General features: G+C 23.7%; 7 protein-coding genes across 7 annotated transcripts; 5 read left to right on the plus strand and 2 right to left on the minus strand.

Annotated features, from left to right (window-relative positions):
• Window positions 1-145: 145 nt before the first annotated feature.
• Window positions 146-3,412, plus strand: SRAE_1000152000 (Drosha; the record flags this gene model as incomplete). Its single annotated transcript, XM_024648487.1, has 2 exons — window positions 146-431; window positions 471-3,412. 2 exons carry the CDS (start codon window positions 146-148, stop codon window positions 3,410-3,412), a joined length of 3,228 nt encoding a protein of 1,075 aa, XP_024502459.1.
• A 126-nt stretch (window positions 3,413-3,538) lies between these two features.
• On the plus strand, window positions 3,539-4,399 carry SRAE_1000152100 (BRCA2 and CDKN1A-interacting protein; the record flags this gene model as incomplete). The annotated part of the gene is made up of 2 exons (XM_024648488.1): window positions 3,539-3,682; window positions 3,719-4,399. 2 exons carry the CDS (start codon window positions 3,539-3,541, stop codon window positions 4,397-4,399), a joined length of 825 nt encoding a protein of 274 aa, XP_024502460.1.
• Window positions 4,400-5,291: 892 nt separating this feature from the next.
• On the plus strand, window positions 5,292-7,215 carry SRAE_1000152200 (Dipeptidase B; the record flags this gene model as incomplete). The annotated part of the gene is made up of 4 exons (XM_024648489.1): window positions 5,292-5,308; window positions 5,448-5,469; window positions 5,522-5,595; window positions 5,646-7,215. The coding sequence occupies 4 exons, from the start codon at window positions 5,292-5,294 to the stop codon at window positions 7,213-7,215; spliced, it is 1,683 nt and encodes a 560-aa protein (XP_024502461.1).
• A 979-nt stretch (window positions 7,216-8,194) lies between these two features.
• Window positions 8,195-9,958, plus strand: SRAE_1000152300 (Aspartate--tRNA ligase, mitochondrial; the record flags this gene model as incomplete). The annotated part of the gene is made up of 1 exon (XM_024648490.1): window positions 8,195-9,958. One exon carries the CDS (start codon window positions 8,195-8,197, stop codon window positions 9,956-9,958), a length of 1,764 nt encoding a protein of 587 aa, XP_024502462.1.
• A 768-nt stretch (window positions 9,959-10,726) lies between these two features.
• SRAE_1000152400 (Translation Initiation factor eIF-4e family and Translation Initiation factor eIF-4e-like domain-containing protein) lies at window positions 10,727-11,454 on the plus strand (the record flags this gene model as incomplete). Its single annotated transcript, XM_024648491.1, has 2 exons — window positions 10,727-10,926; window positions 10,986-11,454. 2 exons carry the CDS (start codon window positions 10,727-10,729, stop codon window positions 11,452-11,454), a joined length of 669 nt encoding a protein of 222 aa, XP_024502463.1.
• Window positions 11,455-11,619: 165 nt separating this feature from the next.
• SRAE_1000152500 (BcDNA.GH07066) lies at window positions 11,620-13,800 on the minus strand (the record flags this gene model as incomplete). The annotated part of the gene is made up of 2 exons (XM_024648492.1): window positions 11,620-13,755; window positions 13,792-13,800. The coding sequence occupies 2 exons, from the start codon at window positions 13,798-13,800 to the stop codon at window positions 11,620-11,622; spliced, it is 2,145 nt and encodes a 714-aa protein (XP_024502464.1).
• A 627-nt stretch (window positions 13,801-14,427) lies between these two features.
• SRAE_1000152600 (FMRFamide receptor) lies at window positions 14,428-16,357 on the minus strand (the record flags this gene model as incomplete). Its single annotated transcript, XM_024648493.1, has 3 exons — window positions 14,428-15,489; window positions 15,545-16,094; window positions 16,251-16,357. The coding sequence occupies 3 exons, from the start codon at window positions 16,355-16,357 to the stop codon at window positions 14,428-14,430; spliced, it is 1,719 nt and encodes a 572-aa protein (XP_024502465.1).
• Window positions 16,358-20,709: the final 4,352 nt, after the last annotated feature.

Raw genomic sequence — 20,709 nt, forward strand, 5'->3', positions numbered from 1 at the left:
TATGATAAAAATTTATCACAAATAATGCCATTTTATTAATACTACTTTTTAAATATATTTATCATTTATTTCCAAAAAGTATACAAAAGTGGAGAAGTGTATCAATTTGCTTTTGGTAATTAAAAATTAACATATTAAGAAGAATATGGATTCTAAAAAAAGGAAATATTCAAGTTCTAGTCTTGCTTCTATTATTCTTAATAGTAATACAAAAGAAAAAAAAATTAAAAAGCCTACATTTATAGAGGCTGAAGATATTTCATCTGATTCAGATATTTCCTCAAATGAAAGAAGTAATTCAGGATTGTCAACAATAAAATCAAGGCAAAAATTAATATCACCAAAAGGAATTGATTTTAATTTTAGTAGTGAATCAGAATCAGAAAGTGAAGTTGATGATGATGATGTTCCTTTATCTATATTTAAAGAATGTATGTTTAAATATTTATTTTTTTTTTTAATTTTTATAGATACACCTTTACCAATAACAGAAGAAGATATCTTAAAAAGTTTTGAATTAAAAGGAATTGAATATAAAATTGATAACCCTCCGTTAATGGCTCATGAATTGTTAACATTAAATTGCATAGATGACGACAAATATTATGTAAAAGATAGAAAAAATCCTTATAATCTTTTACAATCGGAGAACTTAAAAAATTTGCTTGAATTATTTAATGAAAAAATTATTGAAAAACTTATAAATGAACGTGCTTTACAACCGGAAACTAAACCATTCCAATCCGATAATAATACCTGTGAATGTGAATCTGATTCTGATGATGATCATGAGCTTGTTAGATTAAATCAAAGAGAAAAAAAAACTAAAAAAAATGTTAAAAAAGTTTCAAGTAAAAGAGAACAAATTGCTACATATGAAGTTTTAAGGAAACGTTCTTATAGTGCTGGAATGAATAAAGAAATAGTTTTTAATGAACCTGGTCAAAAAAATAATGGTGCTTTTTGTTATTGTTCTAAAAGGCATAGTTCAAGTGGTATGAGACATGGATATTATCCAAATGAAAAACCTATACCAAAATGTAATTTTCAATCAAATGAAATTGATAAATTGCATCATTATATTTTAAAAATTAAAACTCAATTACATGGTTCTTCATATAATCAAACAGTTATAAATTATAATAATACTAGGTATTGTTTTGAGGGATTTTCATTATTTTTTCATCAAAATATACCAAAAAATGTGACTCAATGTTTTGAACCAGTTATTTTGGAGGATGGAACTGTTATAGAATATGAATTAGTTAGTGCAAAAAATGAAATTATGTATACTGTTGGGGAATTAGAATATTTTTATCAATACTTTTTTGTAGGTATAATGGAAATGTATGATTTACATTGGTTTCCTAAATCATGTAAATTTCCAAATACTGAAAATATAAGTTGTAAAATTGTTCATGTTTTGCCAAGATTTATCAATGATAATACCATTTTATCAATGGCTAATATTATTAAATGGATGATTGATACATTTAAACCTGTCTGTACACCTGATGTAGCTGTTGCTGTACAGACAAATGTTCATGCATTAACAAAATTACGAAGAAATAATATTGGAAAAATAGTTGTTAATTTTAATTTACGTCCTTGTGCTATAAGAGTTGATGATATTTCAACAATAGATACAGATGACAAAAAAAGTAATAAATATCCAAAAATATATCATCGAACAACAAAAATTCCTGAGTATTCACATGTTCATGCAATTGAATATCAAGAAACAAAAGAGAGAGCAAATAAACTTCAAAGTAAACTTGATAGAAGAGGAATAATAAGTGAAGGAGAGAAGTATGAACTTAAGCAATTAAATGAAATTTTAAAAGATTATAAAAATTTGTCAGGTCGTAAAAAATGTCGTGAGGTGTCTATGTCGAGTAATAATTATTTTTGTACAAACATTTGTTCAGACATGATTGAACATGCTGTTGTTTTAATATCAGTTATTTCACTTGTACGATTTAATAATTCTTTAGATACTTTAGAAAAAGAAAAATTAAAATATACTTTTAAAGATAGAAGATTACTTAAATTGTCATTAACACATGTTTCAAAATTTCATCATATGGGTACAAATCCAGATCATATTAAAAATGTTTTAAGAAATTTAGGTTATAAAAGACAAAAAAATAAAAATGAATTTATTAATTCAAGAGAAAAAAGAAGGGAAAGAGATATTGCTATGCAAATAAATAGACATCCAAATAATGAAAGATTAGAATATCTAGGAGATACTGTATTAGAAGTTATTGTTACACATCATCTATTTTTAACATTACCAGATATTCAAGAAGGTGGTATGGCTACATTTAGATCAGCAATGGTACAAAATAGAAATTTAGCAAGTTTAGCTTCTAAATTAATGTTAGATCATTATATGCTTTATGCTCATGGTCCAGATTTATGTAATGAAACTGACTTTCGTCATGCTATGGCTAATACATTTGAAGCTGTTATAGGTGCAATGCATCTAGATGGTGGTACCAGAGAATGTAAAAATATTATTGGTAGTTGTATATTTGATGATTGTGAAATTTCATTAAAATTATGGAATTCACCACCAATGTATAATCTTCAAGCAAAATATAAAGATGGTGATAGACATTTATGTGAAAAATATCCATATTTAAATTCACTTCAAAGATTTGAAAAAGAAATTAATATATTTTTTAAAAATATTCGTATACTAGCACAAGTTTTTTGTAGAACATCTCTATGTAAAAATGCTTTAACAGAAGGTGACAATGAACGTTTAGAATTTTTAGGTGATGCTGTATTACAATTAGTTATAACAGAATATTTATATCAAAATTTTCCTGATCGTGATGAAGGTTATATGTCTCAATTAAGAACTTGTCTTGTTTCAAATAAAACACAAGCTTGTGTTTGTGATGATCTTGGTCTTCAAAGATATATTATGCCAAGTAAACCAAATGAAGATGTTTGTTCAATACAAATGAAAATGAAAGATAAAGCTGATTTAGTTGAAGCATTAATTGGAGCATTATTTATAGATAGAGGAATTGATATTTGTAGACTTTTTATACGTGAAATGTTTATGTCAAGACTTCATTATTTTAAAGATGATATGACATGGAAAGATCCAAAAAGTTATTTACAACAATATTGTCTTTCAAAACATCTTAAACCTGATGGTAGTTCTACTGGACTTTTACCAAAATATAAAGTTCTTAAAAAAGATATTTATAATAAAACACACTATCATTTAGTTGCTGTATATTTTAATGATATACGTGTTGGAAGAGGTTTAGGGTCAAATATTGTTGATGCAGCTCAAGCGGCCTCTTCAGCAGCATTAGAGTATTTAGAAAGAAAAGATGTTCAAGCCAAAGTATTCAAGTTCGATCCAAATAGAGATTATTCACAAGCTTAGTTTACCACTAATTTCTTAGGTGTGCTATACTCCAACATAATCTTAATTTTTTCTTGTAACGATTGTCTAATAATTAGATATAAATTTTTTTAAATAAAACTTCTTTTTACAAAAAGAGTATTAGAAATGCCGAAAAACCGCAGTGATTCTGAAAGTAGTGACGATGGTCCTCTTATGAATGACAATACAGGAGAAACATTAAATTTTGAATTTGAAGCTTATCCTATTGAAGAAAATAATGTAATTGGCATAAATAATTTGTTGACGCAGGTATTTTGTTTAATTTTTTATTATTAATATTTCTAGATTTTTATTAATAGCAATTATTTAAATATTGAAGAACTAGCAAAGCATATTACAAAAAATTGTAAAGATTATGGTCATGTTATTGAATTAGCAGAAGAAGCTGTGACTGATGAAGAAGACACTGAGATGGTATTTGCTTTTTCTACTATTTTAAATTTGTCAACTGAAGATGACATTGTTAAAAAAGTTAAAGATTTTATTCATTTAAAGTTGACGTCAAAAGGAACCTTGATAAAAGAAGGAATGAAAGAAAAATTTCTTAATGTTATAAAAAATCATGACAAAAGCTTAGGATTATATTTTAATGAAAGATGGTTAAATATGCCTCAACAATTGGCTGTATCTAGTCTTCAAAATTTAGTTTCTGAAACTGATAAGATAAGAACATTTAAAGATATATATTTGGTATCTTTCTTAAAAATTTACATCAATGAAAATGATGGTGGCAAGGGAAATGATTCAAATGTCATATATGCAAATACGGAAGAAAAGTATATATTTGATATTGTTAAACAATACCCATATTTTGACTACCCTGTTTATTCAGAGATAGATTCAGAATCTAAATTCGCTTCTAAAGTTGTTAATGGAAAAACATATAAACCATACAGACGTGTTATTTCATTTCCATATTCTGTTATTCATGATTTAATTCCTGTTATTCAGATTCAAGAATTTTAATGTTTACTTATTGTTGTTATATTAAATTTGTTTGATTTCTTTTTTAAATTTTTTTTTAAAATTTGTTAATTTATATGGCGTGACTAGATGGCTTGTATTACTCAAACCTCTAATTTACTAGAAATACCCAGAATTCTTATTTTTCATTCATAAACTGTAATAATTTAAATTTTCACCAAAATATTGCAATCACACATAAAATTTATCCGATTATATCTAAATCATTTGTTGACAAAAAAAACTTTTTTTTATAAATGGTTACTTAAACTTATATAATCTATGTAGTACTTATAACCTATATAAAAATTTGATGATTTTATTGTTCATAGATTAATACAATGATTTATATTTAAAAAAATGATAAAAGTCAACAGAAAATTTTGGTAAAACTTCGTACTACTATGTGCAAGTATAATGTGTTTAGTATGTAATATCTCTTAAATTATTATATGACGGCCTTTGTCAAGACGAAAAAAAAAAAATGACAAATTAAACTTCTCTCCACAACTTCTCCTAATTACGTAATATTTATTTTAGAATAATTATTTTACAAAATTTTCATAACATCGATTTTTGTACATAGAACTATATAGCATTATATTAAAATTTTTCATGCAAAATTTATTATAATGTTTAATAAATATATTAAAATCACAAGAATAATATTTCGACATTTAACGCATATTCCTTGTAGGTCTATTTTTTTTTTTTCAATAAAAGCTTGTTATTTTATAAATACTGAAAACATAAACATTTTAAAAAGATTTTTATTTCATAGCAGTGTCTATTTCATTGATTTAAGCCAACAACAAAACTTTCTACTTGTACTATCTAACTTATTAAATTTTTTTTGTTATCGATATATAGTAGTATACACATAGTTAATAACTAAATGGACGACACTTATAGGTACGATATGTTGAATTTTTTTAGTCGTCTCTTGATAGGAAAAACGTTCTTACCTAAGTTTATTAATTATTTATATATAATTTGTTAGGCCATTTATTAGATAATTAGCTAGTTAATGTTTTGCTATTTTTTTGTTTAGTAAAAACGATATATTTAAAATGGTTGGTCATTTGATAAAATTTATATTATTCTAATATTTGTTTATTTTTATAGAGGAGATTTTTACATCTCTCGTCAAACTATTGTTCCACTCAAATAATCGGAAAAAGGATGCTTTCATTAAATTCGTAGGTTTATTATTTAATTTTTTTTTTAATCTTATTTTTTTTTTTTTAAGTTTACTATCTACTCAACTTGCTTATGGAAAAGAAATCAATGATTCAAAATATGATGGAGTAATTGTTGTATCTCATTCTTCTAAGGAAATAAGTAAATTTCCAAAATTGGCTGCCTTAGCTAAACCAATTGAAGAATTTTCGCAACATCATACAGGATTTGAAAAGTCTCAGGCAAATTTGATTATTGTTGATAAGGAAATTATTCCATCTGGACGTTTAATTTATTCAGCAACTGGATCTGTTTCAAAAGATTTCGAAGATGTCCGCAAGTTTAAAACTGCCGGATTAAATGCTATAAAACTTGCTATGGATGCTGGAATGAAAAAACCTTTATTTACCACTATACCATATGATGAATTTCCACGTTCTGAAATTATATCAGCTCTAGGAGCTATAAATGGTCTTTATACACCTTTAAATATAAGAGACACTCTAGAGGGTAACTTCAAAGCTAAGTTAGAAGAATTATCTTTTATTGGAAATAAACAACTTACCACTGAACAATTACATAATATTATTCTGGCATTTGGATATTCAATGTCTGTTTGTAATGATATTGGTGATAGTGATCCACAAAGAATGACACCTGCTAAAGCTGCTGAGTATGTTGACAAACTTTTTGGTGGATCTGATTCTGCTGTAAAAGTTAAAGTTGAATCTGATATGGAAGTAATAAAGAAGAATTATCCATGTATGGCTGCTGTTAATCGCTGTGCAAATGATGTACCAGAACATCGTGCTCGTTTGATTTGGTTAGAGTATGATAACGATGAACCAAATGGACAGGCAAAAGAAACCCTTATGTTTGTTGGAAAAGGAGTTACTATTGATACCGGTGGTCTTAATATTAAAACTGGAGCAAACATGAAAGGCATGTGTAGAGATAAGACTGGAGCAGCCAATGTAGCTGGTTTCTTTGCAGCTTTAAATTTACTTCGTCCAAAAAATATCAAAGTTGTTGGGTACATGTGTATGGTTAGAAATAGTGTAGGTTCTAATGCCTATTCTTGCGATGAAATTCTTACAGCTAGAAGTGGTAAAAGAATTCATATATACAATACAGATGCTGAAGGTAGATTAGCTATGTTGGATCCACTTACTGAAATGAGAGAAAAAGCAATCAATGAAGTAAATCCTCATATCTTCACATTTGCTACACTTACTGGACACGAAATGATGTGTTATGGTGAGTATGCTGCCGTCATGGATAATGGCCCTGCTGCAAAAAGTGGAGCATCAAGAAAATTACAAGAGACAGGTGATGAGTATGGTCAACCTTTAGAGATTTCACGTATTCAACCTGAAGATTTCCATACACATGATAGTGAATTTGAAGGTGCAGATATTTGTCAACTTTCTACTAAACACTCACCCAAGCGTGGACATCAAGGAGCTGCTTGCTTCTTAATGAGAGGATCATTAATTGTTGACCATGGTTCAACAGATAATCAACCATTAAAATACACTCATGTTGATCTTGCTGGTCCAAATGGAAATTTCCCTAAGAATTCTTATCCAAACCCTTTGGTTACTTTAATTGGACATTACATCATCCCACGTTCTGGATAATTATTTTAATAATTTTAATCCTAATATAAATAAATAAATTTAAATGAGATGTAAAACATTTTCTTCTTTTTTTTTAATTTTTTTACAAACTTTTCTAAGATAAGATAATGCATTGATAACGAAGGGTACAGTCATTTTTCAAAAATTAAAAAAAAACTTTCCCTATGACATATTTTTTGTTTCTATTTGATTAGTATACTATTTTATTATGTTTTCTCCTTTTTTGTAATTCGGTTAACAATAGAAGATTCGTTTTGTTAATTCTAATGGTTTCTGTACCTTGTATCAATCACAACTTTGTCTTTAAATAATTTATTTAACATAATTATAACTTTATAAACTAACTTTTTGAATAAACTAAAATCCCCAGAAAAAAAGACATTTCAATTTTGAAATATAAGTTAAAAAACATTTTCTATCATTTTAACTTTTTTCTGTAGAGTTTTAAAATTTAAAAACACACAAAACCATGTTTAATTATATAAATTTTTTTGTTTAAAAATAAAATGATTTTTATTTATACTAATAGCATAAAGAACAAGCAAACATATGTTTATAATATCTGTATAAAAGATAAAAAAGATAACAAAAAATATGCTTTTAATTAAATATTCGTTTATTTTTTTAGTTAATAATAAAGAAAAGATAATTTTATATTTATTTTAAAAAGATAACATTTGATAAAAACTTTGTTTTTCAACATATCATTAATTAAGTTTATTTTCTTTTATTCAAAATATTAAGATACTTGTAAATTTAATGATGTTTCAACTTTTTTGCATTACTGAATATACTATTTAATTTAAACTTTTATTTCTTTTAAAAAAAATTGTAAACTTTTTGTCTTAATTATTAAAAAAAAATTATATTGTTCTTAAACATTTTTCCAAATAATATTAAAAAGTAAAATGTTCCAAATAAGAAAAATTTCCTCCATCAAAATTTTTTTAATGTAAATAATAAATATTTTCTTAAAAAAATGTTTCATTCATTAAAACGTTTATCCTCTTCTATCAATCGATATTCTTTAAGGAGCCATAATTGTGGAGAATTACGTTTAAAAGATGAAGGAAAAATTGTTTCACTTTATGGATGGGTTGCATATAAAAGAATGGATAAATTTGTTGTTTTAAAAGATGCATATGGAATGACTCAATTACAAATTGATGATGAAAATAAAGAGTTAAAAGAGATTGTAAAAAATATTACTTTAGAATCATGTCTTTCTGTCGTAGGAATTGTAAAAGATCGAAAAAATGAAAGAAATAAATCAATGGATACTGGTGAAATTGAGGTATCTGTTCAAAATTTGGACATACTAAATTGTGCTCCTAAAATTTTACCTATAAATTTAAAAAATAATAATCAAGATCTAACAAAATGGAGATATCGTTACTTAGATATACGATCTCAATATATGCAAAACAATCTTCGATTACGAAGTTCAGTTACAAATAAAGTTCGAAGATTTTTGACAGAAGAGGCAGCATTTGTTGAAATTGAAACACCAACATTATTTCGAAAAACACCAGGTGGCGCAAAAGAATTTGTTGTACCAGCAGGAGGTTTAAATAAAGGAAAATTTTATTCTCTTCCACAAAGTCCACAACAATTTAAACAATTATTAATGGTTGGAAGTATTGATAAATATTTTCAAATAGCACGATGCTATAGAGATGAAGGCGCTAAATTAGATAGACAACCTGAATTCACACAAATCGATATTGAATTATCATATACAAATCAAGAGATGATCATGGAATTAATTGAAGATATGATAATTTCATCATGGCCAGAAAGTATGGAGGAATTAAAACCTAAAAAAAATTTTAAACAGTTTTCATATGATTATGTAATGGAAAAATACGGAAGTGATAAGCCTGATTTACGTATTCCATGGATTATAAATGACATAAGTTGTTTACTAAAAGATATTTTTAAATTTAATTTTGTACAATGTTTTGTTGCTCGTAACTGTTTCTCCCATATATCAACATCAGAAAAAAAGAAATGGAAGAAGATTATGGAAAATAATGAGAATTGTCAAAATTTTGAACTTTTTAAAATGACAAAGAGTTCATGGATCAGGGAAGGAATAAAAGAAAAACTTGTTAATAAATTTGACATAAAAGATGATGATATACTTGTTGTTAGTTGGGGTAACAGTGAAAATTCCGTAAAATGGACATTAGGACAATTAAGAAATTACATGGGTGAAGCAGCTGGTTTAAGAAAAGGTGGAAAATTTGAGATATGTTGGATTGTTGATTTTCCACTTTTTATAAAGGAAGAAGGCAAGTATTTGTCATGTCATCATCCATTTACAGCTCCTAAAGAAAAGGATCTTGAAAAGTTGGAAAATATGGAAGATTTGTTATCAATAAAAGCATTACATTATGATTTAGTTATTAATGGAGTAGAAGTTGGTGGTGGTAGCATTCGAATTCATGATGGGTCACTTCAAAAACATGTTTTTGAAAATATATTAAAAGAACCATCTGATGAAATGAAATATTTTGTTGAGGCATTGGAATGTGGTGCACCACCACATGGTGGATTTGCATTAGGATTGGATCGTTATATTACTTTACTCGTTGGTAAAGGAGATTCAAATGTTTCAATAAAAGATGTCATTGCTTTTCCAAAAAGTAAAGGTGGAAGATGTAGTATGACTGATTCACCTGTAGAATTAGATGATAACATATTAAAGGATTACGGAATAACGATTGTAAAGGACAATTAAATATTTGTTGTAATTTTGTTTTATTGTTGATGTTTTATATATAATTCAATATAAATATTCATTTTCAGTGCTTTGCAATTGTTTTAATATTTCTGTTTCTCTATTTCGTCAGTACATAATATTAAATAATAAAATTACTTTTACACGTCAACTATAAGGTTGTAATAACCTTAAATAATGAATTGATTTTTTTTTTATTTTATATTATTTAATGGATATTGAATATTATTATCACTGAGTTTTCTCTGACTCCTAAAAAGAAAATTTGAGAAAAGATGTAATTTACCATTTTGTCTTTGAGGCCTTGATTGTTTTATATTAAAACAAAAACATTTTTTTTATATGGTACATTGGTAAATTATTAAATTGTTTTTATTCTATTTCTTTGTCATCTTAATGTATTTTTCAATATTTGTTATATAGAGATTTTAGTTATTGTATTTGTTAATTTTATTTACATTACAATTTTAAATTACAATTTATTTAATTTATATATAGTTTTCTTAAATAAATCGCGATCATATGTCGTTTATCTATGTACGCCAACATTTTTCAATGATTTTGATGAGTATTGATAATTGTAATTTTGAAATTTGTTGTAAAATAATGGCGCGAGTTGTGTCATATTACACATGCATCTGTTGTATCAACTTTATTTAATTTTTTTTTTTCTTTTTTTTTGAAAATATTTTTCATATTATTTATTATTATTATTTATTATTAATTTTTTTTAGAGTAACGAACGAATATTTTATAATTTTTTAAATAATGGTTGATAATAACTCAGATGTCGCTACGGCTAAACAGAACCAAGAAGTAAAACTTCCTACTGAAGTTTCTATTTCTAATGGAAAACATAAGCTTACTTCTAGATGGTGCCTTTGGTACCTTAAAGGTGATAGAAATAAGGAGTGGGAAGATTGTCTTAAGATGGTTTCAACTTTTGATACTGTTGAAGACTTTTGGGCGTAAGTTTTTAGCTTTTTTTCTTTTGATTTAGTGGATGTAATCAATATTGCGTTTGTAGACTTTATCATCACATTCAGTTAGCAAGTGGTTTAAACTGGGGCAGTGATTACTATCTTTTTAAAGAAGGCATTAAACCAATGTGGGAAGATGCTAATAATGTTAAAGGTGGACGTTGGTTAGTTGTTGTTGATAAAAGTAAACGAGCAGCTAAGCTTGATCATTATTGGATTGAATTAATGATGGCAATCATTGGAGAACAATTTGAAAATTACGGGCCTTATATTTGTGGTGCTGTTGTTAATATTAGACAAAAGGGTGATAAAGTCTCTCTTTGGACTCGTGATGCTTCTCGTGATGATATAAACTTACGTATTGGACAAATTTTGAAGGAAAAACTCGAAATTCCTGACAATGAATCGATAAGATATGAAGTTCACAAGGACTCATCTAATAAGACTGGTTCAATGGTAAAACCAAGAATTGTCCTTCCTGAAAAATTATCATCACGTCAAGATTCCAAAAACTAAAATTATATTTTTGATTTATTGTAAAAGACCAACATTTCTTTATCTTTTTGTTAATAATATGTACACAATGTTAAAAACCTTTTGATAATTCGTTTTTGAATTGTTCATATAAATCTTTTATTTAAGAATATCACAGTAAAACAAAAAAAAAAAACTAAAATTTTTTTATACATGATCTCTACTATTTAAAATAAATTCAAGAAAACGTAGTAAATTCAATCCATCTTCTTTTTTATTAATTACAAATTGAGATGGTAAAATGATTTCTTTAGATCTTAAAAGTTTAAGAGAGTTGTGAATTGAATCAGAATTTAACGACTCTTGGAAAATATCAAATGGGCAAGTTATATCTGTTTTACTCAGGAACATTCTTATAAATGAAGAATCTGTTTGATTATCAGTGTGGTTTTCAGTAAACAAGTTATTCAAAACAATATATAATGTTTGTAAGAATGGTCTTAATATATTGGAACAGTAAATTATTTTTTGTGTAACAAAAGAATCATCAGCTTCCATTGAAATAAATTCTTCATATATCTTCTCAACTTTTTTGCGTAAATTTTCGCATGGTTTGCAAAAGATTGCTTCAAATCGTAATGTTGAACAAATAATTAAAGCAACATTAATAATATCATTTTTTGAAGTACCTAAAGGTGATGAAACGTAGGCTAAAGCTAAAGCTGATTCTATCATAAAAATATGAACAATTCCATTTTTATGATATGCTAATTCTATATAAGCTGGTTTTAGTTGTTTTATATTAATATCACAATTTTCTATATCTGTATCACAATCTCCTGTAAAATTTACATATTTTTCAAAAGGATTGAAAGCTTCTTTTATAAGTTTATAAGAAAACTGATTATTAGGTTCATAACCAACAATATCAAATCCTTTATTTGTTATATCATCAGCTAATTCTAATAATGTTTTTTTAAGACTAGACATTTTAGTACCATTTCTATATTGACATAAAATAATGGAAGATATTAATGATGTAATAGAAATTGATGATTGAAAAGTAGCATCATACAAAACATGATATCCAATTGCTCGAATAATAGATCTATGAGGTGTATTAACATCATGCCATGGAAGTAATTCACGATAAGAATTAGGTGTTGCAGGATAATTTAATTCAATACTTTCTTCTATACTATTTTTCATGGCACTTAGGTAGTCAGATAATAATGTTGGTGTACCAAATGTAACTCTAACATTTCCACATTGTTGTCTTAATTTTAATGCGTTCCAAAGACCAATAAATACACCAATAATGCTTTCCTTTTTTTTCTTATGACCCATTAATTCATCCATAAAAATACCTTCAACTGTTTGATCATATGAATAACTAACAGGAACTAAATAAACATCTTTTACACATCCTTCTGTAACTGATTCATAAATATTTGAAATTAATCCATTTTTAGGTAATAGTGATTTTCCAAATCTACTTCGAGTTCCTTCCAAAAAAAATTCTAATGACATACCTGATTTTAAAATTTCTGTCATATAACTATGTAATACAGCTCTATATAAAGCATCATTTCCTCCACAATCTTCAGGATTAATTTTTCTTCTAATAAAAAATGCCCCTGTAGCTCTTAATAACCATCCAAATCCTGTTAAATTTAAATTATCTCCAGAGGCTATATGAGGAAGTCTAATATCCCAATGCCAAACAATCCAAGTAATAAGAAGATAATCTAAATGACTTCTATGTAAGGGTAAATATATAATTGGTATTCCCGTTTTTTCTGCCTCTTTTATTTTTTGCATTTGTCGGGGACAAACAAGTAAACTTTTCATTAATTTTCTAAAAACTTTATACAAACCATAAGCACAACAACGGCAAATAAATTTAGAAAGAGATGCTTTCATTTCATAAAAATAATTTAAAGCTTTATTTTTCATAATTGCTAAAGTTGAATTAGTTCGAAAGACTTCTTTTTCCATCATCGTACAAACTCTTTTTGACATTATTACCTTTTCCATGACAGAAGGATAATTGTGATTTAATGCATGTCTAAAGACATATCTAAAGTCTCCAAACCATAATGAAGGTAATAACTTAGTATTTATTGATGTTAATTTATTTATATTATTAATACCATCAAATTTTGAAAAATCAAGAACATCAATAAAGTTATCTTCAACTATAGATACATTATTTTCAGATTTTATTCTTCTCCTTTGAGTTGTTTCACATAGTTGACATGAAGCACATCCTCCCAAAGGTTGTTTTAAATTAGATAAGTTAATGTTTAATGTTTGATTCATTAAATGTTCATTTAAGGGATTCTAAAAATTTAAATATAAAAATTAGTATAATGTTACCTTCATCATTTTGTATATTGATTATACCATTCAAAACATTAGTATTCTAAAAAAATTACACATTTATCTAAAAAAAAAAAACAATTTGTGAAAGGATAACACTAAAAAGAATATAAAAAGAAAAAAACAGCAATCATAAAATTTTTATATAAATTTAAAGTAAAAATATATTTATTAATATTAAACAGAAAAAAACAACTATGAATTAAAAAAATTAATTTTTAAAGTAATATAATTTTAGCTAAATAATTTATAATATAAAAAAGTAGGGAGTTGCAGTATTTTCAAAGTATTTGGAGTATAGTATACACAATTATTTAAAAACTTTATTTAGAATTCACACGATTCCCAAACTAATTTCTATTAAAAATTATTGAATTATAAAAAAAAATAAATTTAATAATTTATACATCTAGCTAAAAATAAAAAAAAAAATTTTTTTTTCAATATTAAGTAAGATAATAAATAGTTTGTTTTATATTTATATGGTAGTTTACAATTATATTTTTTTTTACTCAAAAAATTTTTATATATTTGATAATTTCTTATCATTTTAAAAAAATTTTATGAGAAAAATTATTGTTATTAGTTAGTAGATTAAATTTTTCTCTTTATATTTTGGACGACGATATGTTTTCACAATGAAGTCATTGCTACTGAAATGACCCTATGATTTGATTTGTTTTCATTATACTCTGAATGTGTTGGTGTGTTTTTTTTCTTTGAAAAATCTTCAATTTTGTAGGATCTATTTAGTGGATGTCGAATGTAGTGATGGGAACTGTTTGAAAATGCTGTTATTGGTAATGATATAGAATGATTTTGTGAAAATGTTTGATTTGTCATAGATTTTAAATATAATTCTGAATGGTTTTGTAATTCTCCATTTGAATCTCCTCCTAATCCACTGTCAGCTTCAAAGTCATTATCCACCAAAAGAAATTCATAATTCTGAGGATTATAAGATGTATATTTAGATTTTTTTGCTATCTCTTCATTCCATTTATTATTATTATAAATGTTATAGTTATTTTGAATTAAATCATTAGATAACGTTTGTAATTTCCAAATAGGTGAAGAAACTTCTGATTTTTCTTCATTTGATGGTATCTCTTTATTAAGTATTAATTTTGTATCTTTAATAATTATATTATCAGAGGAACATTCATTACATGATGACTTTTTACAACATAATTTGTTAAAATTTGAAAAAAGATTTATAAATTCTTCACGATATTCCTTATTGAAAATAATATAAATAACACAATTGACTGATGAGTTAAAAATAACAAGAAAATTAGAGGCATCAGATAAAAAATTGAGTAAAAGTGGATCAGGCTCAAAGAATGTCTCTATTAAATTAACTATTAATGCTAATGTATTACAACATAAAAATAGAACAACAACCATTATCATTGTAACAGTATCATCCCCGGCATTTTGTTTTTTTTCTGATTTTGTATTAACTATTGTAGTTGTTTGATTACTAGAATTGGCACTTAACACATCTTCAGAAGTGGATATTCTTCGAATTTGTTCATTATTATTTTTTATACTTTGTTTTACAACAATAAATGCATTTAATACTAAAAGAAGCATAAATGGTAAAAGTGTCATTAACACCATATACATATATATATTGTATATTGTATTTATTGTAAAAAATAAAGTGGTTGGACAAATTTCAATAACAATTTCCTAAAAAAAAATATATTTATATGTATTAAATATTTTGTTTTACGTAATAAAATACCTGACTACCAGTATGTAAACAACTTCTCAAATTAAATTGTGGAAATCTTAATGAATTATATAATATTGAACCTAAAGCAACAGATGCACAAATTTTTCTAGCTGTTGAAACGGTACAATATTTTTCTGCAAAACGTTTCCAACATACTTTTACATAACAATCAACAGCAGCAGCAACAGTAAAATAAATTGAGCATGTCTGAGCCATATACCCGAATGGTAGTGTATATACTGTTGTATAGGGTCCTCTTGCCAATTGTTGTATATATGATCGTGCAGAATCAATCCAAAAAATAAAAAGTCCAGTTACAATAACAAGAAAATCTGAACAACCAAGAAATAAAAGGTATGTATTGGCTGAGTTTTGCATATTGTGTCTTGAATATATATATAAATTTATAAAATTTGTTATAACACCAAATACAGATAATGATGGTAATGCTAAAATTATAAGAATGAAATTAAACCATTCATATGTTGATGTATAATCTTGAATTTGTAAATCTTGACAAACACATTCTGTTGCATTTGGTGCTATAAAATTAACGACACTAAAAATAAATTAATATTATATATAAATTTTAATAATTATATATATATATTTTTTAATATTAACAAAAAAAAAATTTAACCTTTTAAAAACTATTTATTTAATTTATAAATAATCAAATTTTTAATAGTCTTCAAATATTCATATTAATACTTACTTTGGTAAAAATGGAATTATTCCTGGTTCACTAAGTAATATAATACTTGTATCATTAGATACACTATAAGATGATGGTGCTGTAGATATTGTTTCATCAGAAAGCATCATTAATAAATTTTTCTAGGGAATAAATTAATTAAAAGAATACAATATTTTTTGTTAAAAGAAAATATATTATACAACTTATTAATAATTTTGTAAAATATATAAAATCATAAAATAAAATTCATTTCTCCATCTGGAATTAATGATACCACTATTATGGAGAAAAAAATTTTTTTTAAACAATTTATGTATCTCAAGGAAATGTAATTATTTCACGTAAAAATGAAAAAAAAAATTTGTAAAAAATTTATTTCACAAAATATGAAGTGTAATATAAAAAAGATAAAAAAAACAAACTTTTCTTATCCCACAAGAGATTATATTATATTATATTCCAATTGCATAAATATTTTTAAAAAATGTTATATTTTTATAATAAAAATGATAAAATATTATAGGAAATAGTTTACTATCAGATAATTTCAATTACTATAACTTAATCTCTTTCTTTTCAATAGACTATTGAGAGTAAACTTTTTTTTTTATATAATTATTAACTTAATACAGTATCATTGAACGTGAAAATGAAATATATGATTAAAAATAAATTTTAGATAAATGATATAATTGAATTTATAGTTATAAATATAGTATAGTTATTTATTGTTATATAATGTAATTTAAAGTATTTATTATGTACTATAATTACAGTTAAAGTTTAATTTAAAATTTATTTAAGAAAAAAAATTGGTAAATATTTACATATAAAGATATATATAAATTTATTTTTGTAATAATAATTTAAAATAAAAATTTTTATAAAATACTTAAAAAGTTCAGTAATTTTTTTTTTCATAATTTTTGAAATATTTTAACTATCTATAAATGTATTTTATAGTCATATAAAAATAATTTAATATTCTCAAATATATTGTTATTTAAAGTTTTATATTTATTCATTAACATAATTCGTTTAATTTAACGATTTGATTAAAAGAAAGAAAAAAAAATTAAAAAAACAATAAATAAAAATATAGTTTTAGATAAATAAAATTTTTCATTATTACTTTGTTAATTTTTTTTTTTCATGGTAATAAAGCAAAATTTTAGATGTAAATGGCGTCATAAAAATCAACATTATATTCAATTAAAAACTTCTAGCACTACATATAATGAGATAAATAAATGTCTAGTCTTCTAGAGATAAAGCTAATAATCATTACATTTATATTTTTCAACCTAAATTCTCATGAGAATATTTTAGCTGGTAAACGGAAAAAATAAGAAAAAAGCAAATGTGAAGAGTATATATTTATTTAAATATTATAATCATTTTTGTGAACTTTAACAATAATTACAATTATTTTAGTAACATGAGTATTTTTAAATTGTTCTTTGTTATATTTTTGTATAAAAAGAAAATATTATAATGAATGATAAACTTAATATATTTATTATAGTAAATATTTTATTTTAAAATATGCTGATTAAAATAAAAATAAAAATGTATTATTTTGTAAGAATAAAATAAACACTCATTTAAATATTACCATATTTATTATGTATAAACAAAAAATAATGCTACAGTTAAAAGCACTTATAACTTTCAGTATATTTTTTTATATTGTAAGAAAAATATATAAATTGTTTCTACAATTTATCATAAAATAATTATCCACATTTTAAAATCTAAAGTTTTACGTATTTTTCAATTCAAAACTATAATTAATAAAAAAAAATTATAAAAAAATAAATTATTTGAGAAACTTTCAAAATTAATAAGCATATATAAAGATTTAAATAAAGTAAAATATTTTAAAATTAGTATATCAAATGGCTTCAAATATAAACTATCTATTATATGAATAAATTAAAGTAAATAAGATTAAGGCACTACAAATTACATTCATTGAAATGAATAGAGTTATTTAAATTTCACCTTTTAACAATAATAATTGAATAAAAAAAATGTTTTCTTAAATTAATAATAGATTATTAATAGAAATTTTTTTTTTTTTTTGTTAAATTGTCATAAATTTTTTAAATGAAGTAACTTATTTGACAAAAATATAATATTACATAATTTAAAGTGAAATGTTTAATAAATTAACCAAAAAGCCAAAATTTAACTTCATTTTTTTCATTGGAATGAATAATTTTATTTTCAATTGCCATATTTAAAGGTACGAAATTAAAAATTTTAAATATCTCATTTTCTTGTGTGACTATTTTCAATTAATTAATTCTCACAAAATTGAATTTTTTTTTTTTCATTATATAAAATAAACTACGATACATACATATTACTATAACGTTAATAAATAGTTTTTAAAAGTTTTAATTATAACAATTTATGTCAACTTACCTCATATCATAATCAGAATATGCTTTTGGAACTATAGATTCATTGGTCATTGTACAAAATAATAGAAAAAAAAAATTGTTTGAATCTCTCAAATTTCAAATATAAACTTTTCCTTTTAACTAAATGAATATATTAAAATCCTGATACATGACACCAAAGTGTTTAGTTTTAAATGAAATGACTTTTGGCAAAATCTTAAATAATTTTTTTTTTTGTAAATTTTCTAAACTAAAAAAAAAGAATAACAAGATGTTTTTTTTAACAATAGACATAATAACATAATGTCTAAAAACTATTTTTTTTTCCGCTTATTAATATTATTTTTAAATATACCAAAAAATTGTTTAAAAATTTTGTAATCCAATAGTTAAAATAAATAAACATAAAAATATACAAATATATAAATGAATGATGTTAGAATGATAATTTTAGATAAATAACAACAAAAGGTGTGGTAATTATATAGATACAATATTTACATTAATGTATCAATAAAAAATATATATAAATAAATATATATTATATTGAGATAAAAACTAATGGATTTTTAAACTTTTAGTAGTATTTGAAAAATTTTTTGCCTTATTTTTACAAACATTAAAACTTCAATCTATTGTAAATAATAGTATAAGAAATTTTTTGTTCTTTCTAAAAAGTTATAGTATGGTTAAGTAATACTAAATCATCACCCCACATGAATATGTACCTAAAATAAATGAGTCTCAGGGGATCTTGTAACATGAAAGTTAGAACAATCATAACTTATTATCTATAACACAATTGTAAATAATAAACCATGTTATGATACATTTATAAATGTTCCAAATATCAAAGTTTATTAATATATTTAGTATTTTTTTTTTTTCAAATATTATTACTATAAAAAATCATTTTAAAAAATTTAAAGATAATATTGAAAAAAAAGTTGTTAGGTAGATATTTTAATTTACGCTCATATTTTAATTATTATCATTATATTATTCCATAAAAATTTTAGAAAAAAATTTTATGTCATTATTTATGCAATTTGAAGGATGCAACTTTGAATATTAAAAATGACATTGGAATAAAACAATCTTTTATTGAGAGCATCTATAAATTTTGAAATAAGAATAAAATTTTATACTGTATTTAACGTCAAATATTCTTTCAATGTTATAGCAATAAAATAATAATTATAAAAAATAAATATTTGCTAAGAATTGTTGGATATTTATTATAACTTTAAAAAAAAAGTACAAAGTTATTCAATATCTAATTTATCTTTTTGGATTATATCAAAATAAATATGCCATTTACAAAATTATTGTTATTTAAATAGGTTAAAAAAATATCTATTTCATAGTAAAGTAGAAATTTAGAATAAAACTTTATTTTTAGTAAAAGTTTAAATAATTACTGTAGAATCATGTAATGATATTGCTTATATATTCATTAAATAAAAGAGAATTTGTGCAACTTTTATTTTAATTATCTTTATAGATAATTATTAAAAAGTAAAATTATTATTTAAATTGTTTTTACAGTTGTACTTCAATAAAAATATTATTCTATAGTTATAAAGTAAAAATATAGAAAGGTAAAAAAAAAAGTTAACTAAAGGAATGTTATAAAGTTAAGAATATAATAATCTATTAAAACATTATTTTAAAAATGGTACATTAATTTAAACTTAATAATAAATTCTTAAGAACATTTATCTTACACTATATTGAACAATCATTTTGACAATTTTCCTTACTAAATTAAAAATAATATTTTATAGTTCATAATTTTTTAAAATTTAGCTTTTGAAATTAAAAATTAGTTATAAAAGAAAAATGTTACAGATATTTAATATTATTTTTAATTAAATTCAAAGACAAAATAATTAAATGAATAAAAATTATGAAATATATGTAAAAAGCTTGTTTTTTTTAAAACAAAAAAAAAATAAGACATCTTCTAATAAAATATCTAATATAATATAATAAAAAAAATTGCATTTTTTTTTTTGCTAATATCCTTTATAAACTTTTCAATTTTATATATTAATAAATCAAAGATG

Source organism: Strongyloides ratti (genome assembly GCF_001040885.1).
Source record: "Strongyloides ratti genome assembly S_ratti_ED321, chromosome : 1".
Taxonomy (NCBI): Eukaryota; Metazoa; Nematoda; class Chromadorea; order Rhabditida; family Strongyloididae; genus Strongyloides; species Strongyloides ratti.